Source organism: Bidens hawaiensis, unplaced genomic scaffold (genome assembly GCF_021521415.1).
Source record: "Bidens hawaiensis isolate Kalapana, Puna unplaced genomic scaffold, B.hawaiensis_p1.1 tig00028791_1, whole genome shotgun sequence".
NCBI lineage: Eukaryota > Viridiplantae > Streptophyta > Magnoliopsida > Asterales > Asteraceae > Bidens > Bidens hawaiensis.
The window spans coordinates 171,436-178,739 of NW_027494727.1; the positions used below are offsets into that span (position 1 = coordinate 171,436).

A 7,304-nucleotide genomic window follows, 5' to 3' on the forward strand; every position below is an offset into this window, starting at 1 on the left:
GTGTTGTGGACATGGAAGGCCAATAGTAGCGCAACCGCATGGCCATTTTATCTTTTTAGTGGCCAACACTCTACTCTTTAAGACTTACCAAAGGATTGGTGTCCTAGTCTTAGCGTCCTTGGTGGCCCCGCGTAATAGCGTTTAGCCCTCTTTAACGCCCTCAGAGGTGCCAACATTGCCATGAGTGGCGCTCCTACAGCCTTCCACAACTTTTAAAGAGTGTGTGCGCCCTACCGAATGCTACAAATATCGCACATCACTATTCAAAATAGGGTATCATGTTCTAGAGTTGAAAGTTAATAGACTTACAGTTAACGTTGAACTACCTACTAGTAGACTACCCAAGTACCCAGGATCTTGAGGTGCTTGCCAGCGCATTGTCCCCATCATCTGCAAAACGTGAGAAATCTGTTTAACATATATTTACATTATAAATTATAAATATAATTTCGAATGGATAAATCTTATCTTACTATACTATTAAAGTAATATAATGTATCCACATGTTATTAAACTAACATGTTCATATAGGATTTCAGTCATTCAGTTTCCATCTCTAGAATTGGCGAATGGCCACATAATCCACTAATTAATGTTTTATAAAATCATAACCTCACTAATTAATGTTTTCTATAATTATAACGAGCTATTTTCTTCAAATTATTTGAAAACCGATTTTAACCACAATTAATTATTTATAACTGATTTTGGGTTCCTTTTTTTAGTATGAATACTATTTTAGCAATTAAATGATTTATATATTTTATTATTTATACAGTTTCTCATTCCACAATTTAAACATATTTTTCCGACATTTTGTGATTTTGTAGAGAAAAAGGTAAAAAACTCTTATGATATATATATATATATATATATATATATATATATATATATATATATATAAAACGTTTGAAATATTTTCTAGCCGTGTGTAACACGGGCCCGTATCCTAGTTAGTATAATAGTATACTAATGTATAGTTTTTTTCACGTTAGCAATTATATAGGAGCTTTTGAAAAGATAAAAGCAGTGATACAGAGAGTGAAGTAACTAATCAGTAATCCGAAATCACGTGTAACACACCATAACACTACCCTCCAAGATTCAAGACCAGGCGAAAAGGTAGTACATTCAGTCCAATGGGGAAGGTTCTTGGAAATCCTTACCTAAAAATGCTGGTTAGTTTACATATTAATTAGATTATAGGTTTAATCATATTTCATATAATCGCTGAGTAATCCGAAAATTCTTGAAAGGGTTGTTGAGGTGCGGAAAAAGTTGTCGATTGCGATGGATAAACTACTTAAGAGGAGACTTGAAAAGAGGTAATATAAGCCCAGAAGAGGATGAAATAATTGTTATGTTACATAAAGCCTTTGGGAACAGGTTTGTTAAATCCTCCATTAATGAGACTATTTTGCATGTTAAAGCTGCTCGCTTGATGCTACGAGAATTCGATTGGTATCCGTTTGTTTCGTCATAGTATTGGTGGCCGGCTCCAAGAAAGCAAAATAAAAAAAAAGTTTGGGCCGAACGCGAAAATTATTTTGGTCTAAAGTAAAAGGAGTATTTTGTTATGTTTAAGCAATTTAATTCTTATATGGGCTTACTAAAATTAAATTAAAACATGTCTCAATTGAGACTAGAACCCATACATTTTAGTATAATAGTATACTAATGTATAGTTTTTTTCACGTTAGCAATTATATAGGAGCTTTTGAAAAGATAAAAGCAGTGATACAGAGAGTGAAGTAACTAATCAGTAATCCGAAATCACGTGTAACACACCATAACACTACCAACCAAAATCTATGTACAACAAACACCTCCTCCCCCTCGGCCTCTCTCTCTAACCCCCCCCCCTCTTCTTTAAAAAAAAAACCCAAATAATAAGCATATGCAATGGTTGGTTATTCATAATGGGAAGATCTCCTTGTTGTGAAAAGGTAGGGTTCAAGAGGGGAAGATGGACAGCCGAAGAAGATGAAATACTGACTAACTACATTCAGTCCAATGGGGAAGGTTCTTGGAAATCCTTACCTAAAAATGCTGGTTAGTTTATAGATGGGATGTGTTATTCATACACCCTGTATAGGGTGTATATAGGGTTTTAATGTGTGTTAAAAGGGCATGTGAATAACCAAAAAAGATGTATGAATAACCATTGCCATACACACACTAAAGTTTCATACACCACCTTGATTTTTATGCCAGGTAAAATGACTGTTTAATGTCAAAAGGTGGTGTATGATTTTTTAAAAGGAATGTACATGTTTCATAAAAGCATTCACAGTTCATACCCCACCCACCGTCTATAATTTAACTAAAACATATAATTTCTTAATAAATTTTTCTCTCGTTTTCTAAAAATCTCTCACTTCTCACACACCTATATCCATGTTTAATCAAACAGTACATTTTTATTCTCTTTTTCTTTTCTTCAACTCAAAACCGCTCAAAATAATATTAAAAATGCTCAAAATAAATTGAATTACGTACATGTCATAATGTTTTTGTGTTATCCTTAAAATCTTAAAGGATTGTTGAGGTGTGGAAAAAGTTGTAGACTGCGATGGATAAACTACTTAAGAGGAGACGTGAAAAGAGGTAATATGAGCGCGGAAGAGGATGAAATGATTTTCATGTTACATAAAGAATTTGGAAACAGGTTTGTTAAAACCTCCATTCAGTTTTATAACTTTCCTTTTATGTCAACAGTCGGATGCTAATTTAAAAAGAAACTAGTACAACTAATTTTTTAGTGATCAAACTTATTAAAGTGACCTAAGAAGCATAAGCACTCAATAGGCACGTGTATTTCTAATTTAGGGCTTAGAGCATCAGGTAATGGACCTCGTCAAACCACTCTTTATCAGACATATGTTACTATCCCTCTCATAAGAGTTGGTGGAGGGGTTTTTTTTGGCGCGCTTTCTCTCACCTCAACCTTCTCTCTTTCGGATCAGTTTTCGTCATGGTGCCACCGGGCCATACGGCATATGCCATTTCTTTACAATTTTTTTTATATAAAAAAAGCTTTTAAGAAAACATAAATATAACTTAACTAATTTGGACTGTGAAGAGGTAGGTCCTAGCAGAGCCCAGTTGGACCCACAGGACTCACCTTGAAGAGAGACGTCTGCGCAGAAACCAACTGGATCCGCAGGACACACCATGCTCAGAGACGTGACGTCCTTACGCGCAGTACGCAAGCTGTTCCCGCAGGAAATGCCTCCCAATGGTGTACTCCGCCTGTTCCCGCAGCTGCGGATACAAGCCATCAGGGAAGGCCACCCGCGCAGTAAGGCTACACGCACAAGGCACTTAGCTCTCAATAATTCAGTTGTCACCTGAAGGAATGAGCAAAGCCGGGAACAATCCCGCACAAAGGCGGGAGGGGGAATACTCCCGCCCAAATGAGCCAGTCCGTACGATACTGGAAGATCTTTTGTACTGTACCTGACGAGGTATGGGCAAAAGATCTGACCAGAGATACGACAGCCCATTGACAACAGTATGGCGAGCAGCATGCTCTTGTACTGTATGTCACTATTAGCCGCTACCTACTCACCAACTCCTGTCATACCACGTGCATAGCCTGCAGTTGGATGAAAAGGAATAGTACACAGCAGGCCTGGTCACTGTCAGCCGCTGCCTACCCACCAACTACCAGCATGGCACGTGCGTAGGCCACAGTTGGTAGAACAGGAATACTATTCAGCCGGCTATACCCTCTTGGAAACCTACCTTCGGCTATAAATACCCCAAATGGTATGATCATCTCATCTTATCTCGTATCTTACATCTTATACCTGATATCTGCTCTAGCAATATCTTAATATACACTTATATTCAAGAGCAATCTAGTCTGATTCTCACGCCGGAGAGTGGTCACAAGGAGGTACCCCCCTCCTTCTCAGTGACGAGCTCACGGTGTCTGTTTTGCAGGTTATCCGAAGAACCATCTTTGCCGGGTCTAACCCCTCGTGGGAAACATCTATTTAACCCCCAGATTATCCGTAATCTGCCCGGGGTCCATTAGTGTTTCTTCAGACTGCTAACAATAATAAAAGGTCTTTTTTAAGTAGCCTATATTTTGGAACCTTTATCAGAAGATGCACTTACTTTTAAAAAAAATATATAGCTTTTAACTAGTTGGGATCTTGCATGACTACAATGACAGATTTTACTGAAGATAATTGATTTCAGAAACTTTAACAAGACATGGAGCATCTAACATCTTATCATAGTTATTTCAGTGTGTAATTTATTTATAAAATAATTTAATTAAATAGCCATCGTGAGATCCATAGTGTTGCAAAAAGTTAGATCATGTATGGTAATGAAATCGAAAAATGTTTAAAAATGTGTCTAGTCAGTTAGTCATACAAAGAAAACAATTATTACAATTCAAAACTAATTTAATAAAAAAACACTAAAAATTGTTATCACATTATCACCGACCTATATATTTTTATATCTTAAAGGTACCTAATCTATTTTTATTTTTTTGTTGTTCTTCGTCAATATCCACACTTCAAGTAGTTGTTACCCAATCTATAATCCATAAGAGTATATATAGATGACCTTGGCTTCTAGCATTAAATATATGGTCTAAAGTTTTAATATGTATGCGGTTACTTGATAATTTTGATGTATATATCCATGGAATCTAGTTATTGCTTGTCAAAACTCACATTTATATCTGGTGCGCAACTTCTATCAATGTTACAATATGTAAAATATTTTTAGAAAAATATAAAATTTACAAATGTGTTATAAATAATTAATTTACATTAAATTACAAGAGTTCAGATTTTATAATTTAATATATTCATTTTATATATACATCTTACCTCTGTTATCATATCATAACTTTGTTATTGATGGTATTTATTGAGTAAGATGATGATGATAATTTGTTAACGTTTCATTACATGTATGCTTTAATGTTTTGTTATATTTATTTTCATTATATTAAACAGTATTTGTTGAAATTAATAGAATTGTTGTTTTTATGCTATTATGCTTAAGTCACCTCTATAAACAGAATTGTATACAAAAAATACTTCTAAATGAAAAGAAGATAAGAGAGTATGGTCTTTATTTTGAACCAGTAATATATGGATCATTAAAATTAGGATCGCATAATACATTTGTATATATTGGTTTGTATGTGCTATTGTTATTGTATAATACCTTGTATCAATGCTTTGGTTGCTAAAAGGGTACGTTCCTTGAATTTCTTATGTAGGTGGTCAATGATAGCTAGCCATCTACCTGGTAGAACAGATAATGAGATAAAAAACCACTGGAACTCTCGTTTGAGTCGCCAGAGCTATCGTTTCTTCACGACTAAAAACAAGAAAAAAGTACAAATAAATGTAGCAAACTTGGTTGATCAAAAGAAACGAAGAGCTGGTCGTGTAAGCCGCAAAGTCGCAAAGAAATATAACCAGGAGTTTTTTAAGAATAGTAAGTCACCTTTAACCTCATCAACCATCAACATATCAATCCCAACAATGGAGATAGAAAAACAAGTCAATAAGAACATGAAGGATTGTTCAAATGCTATCACAAGTTATATGAATGAAAGTCAAGTTGAAGTTGATGATAATATTATTAGCGGCGAGTTGGAGGTGAACAATTGGTTAGTGTTTGAAGATGATGAATTGTCCAACATCAACCCTTTTTCGCAAGGTGAAGCCACAGATTCAAATGGGGTTTTGAGCATTCTTGATGAAGATCAGATCGACAAATGGTTGGCTGAAATTGAAGTTGAAAATCTTGAGGGAAATGAAAGGAATGTGGACGAGAGAGAAGATGAATGCCTAAGCTTAAATTGTTTAAAAACAACTGGAGTTGGTTATGATGAGACTGAATGGGATATAGAGACCGGTTTTCCAGGGTTCAATATGTGGGATGAAGAAGCTGACATGTTAGTTTCGCTCTGGGAAGAAGGTGGTAATGTTGGTTTCCTTTAAAAACATAGTAGCAACGTGATCAATGCTAAACCAACGTCTAATTTAGCCAAACCAATGGGATTCATGATCCCATACCACTCATGAAAGATGTCTACGTTATGTAACGAATAAATGGTTTGGTCCCTTTTATATGTCGATATATTGTTTGTCGTTCTATTTGTCTTTTGCTTCTTCTAACAGTAACAAGCCTGATATCAGTTAGGGTTGTTTTTCAAGGACATAAAACGTAATCTCTTCCTCCTTAGATGAAACAACATAATGTATTTTTAACACTTATGAGCTTCTCCATTTGGCATGAAGCCAAGTATGCCCATGTTTTATATTTATTAAACCGAATTAAGAAGTATTACAATCTAAGTAGCACGAGAATGGGTATGGGACCAGGAAACGGGGATGTTACGGTATGGGAAATGGAAAAAATCAAATATCCAAGATACGGGTACGGAAAAGGTACGACCCAAAAAATATATATAAAAATACATATAATATGGAGATCTGCTCACGATTTTGAGATTATGGAGTATAAGAAGATATATCATATACTATGGATGGTTTGTTTGCTTTTTATTCATGCCGTCAAACTAAACTCAAACGTCTCCTATTATAATTAATTTATAAACCCATTTTAGGAATTTGAAAAAATAATCAAAAAGCCCTAAAATTTCAAGGAAACGTTTCAGAAACTTCTATGACGCCGTACCCAAGCCCGGAAACTTATAACATCCGGTCCCTGATTTTCAAAACATTTCAGCGACGTTTCCCCGGTGTACCCGTCCCCACTCCGTCCGGGACTCCACTCTGTTTCGTGTTTTCGTGCTTCCTAAATTACAATTACTTAACTGAAAATAGGAAAGTATAAACAAATCAAAGATACTAAAGACGATAAATCATAAGGGTTTGGTTCAAATACTAAAACTAGGAAGTTGTAGGAAGGGTGCCAAATAGACTCCGATTGAACTCATGTAACATACTACTTATAATAAATAAATGAAATTTTGTTTATTCGATAAAGTGTCGTGTGTCGGTTTAGATAAATAAATTATAAGATGAAGGGCTTGGGCTTTAAAAGATGGAATAAGAAATGGAATGAAACTTAGGTCCATAAGCTTAAGGGAGTATAAATACCCCTTAAACCCTAATCCTTTCCATTTTATCAATCTCTACACCATAGCCTACACCATCAAAAACACACACAACACTATTCTATTACCCGAGTCAAGATTCGAAGGCGAAAACCCGAGATTATTGGTACTAGAACGTTGAGACGAACCAAGACGACATCAATACTTGACTGTGTTCGTAGTTCGACTCGTTTAAGGT

The 7,304-nt window shown here is 35.4% G+C and overlaps 1 protein-coding gene across 1 annotated transcript; it reads left to right on the plus strand.

Annotated features, from left to right (window-relative positions):
- The first annotated feature begins 1,878 nt into the window (after nucleotides 1–1,878).
- LOC143577743 (transcription factor MYB11-like) lies at nucleotides 1,879–6,088 on the plus strand. Its single transcript, XM_077061490.1, has 3 exons — nucleotides 1,879–2,052; nucleotides 2,539–2,668; nucleotides 5,255–6,088. Exons 1-3 carry the CDS (start codon nucleotides 1,920–1,922, stop codon nucleotides 5,982–5,984), a joined length of 993 nt encoding a protein of 330 aa, XP_076917605.1. The 5' UTR covers nucleotides 1,879–1,919; the 3' UTR covers nucleotides 5,985–6,088.
- Nucleotides 6,089–7,304: the final 1,216 nt, after the last annotated feature.

Coding starts and splice junctions, on each gene's coding strand:
- LOC143577743 (XM_077061490.1), top strand. CDS start 1,920: ATGGGAAGATCTCCTTGTTGTGAAAAGGTAGGGTTCAAGAGGGGAAGA. Junction 2,053..2,538: donor ATCCTTACCTAAAAATGCTG/GTTAGTTTATAG, acceptor AAAATCTTAAAG/GATTGTTGAGGTGTGGAAAA. Junction 2,669..5,254: donor CATAAAGAATTTGGAAACAG/GTTTGTTAAAAC, acceptor TTTCTTATGTAG/GTGGTCAATGATAGCTAGCC.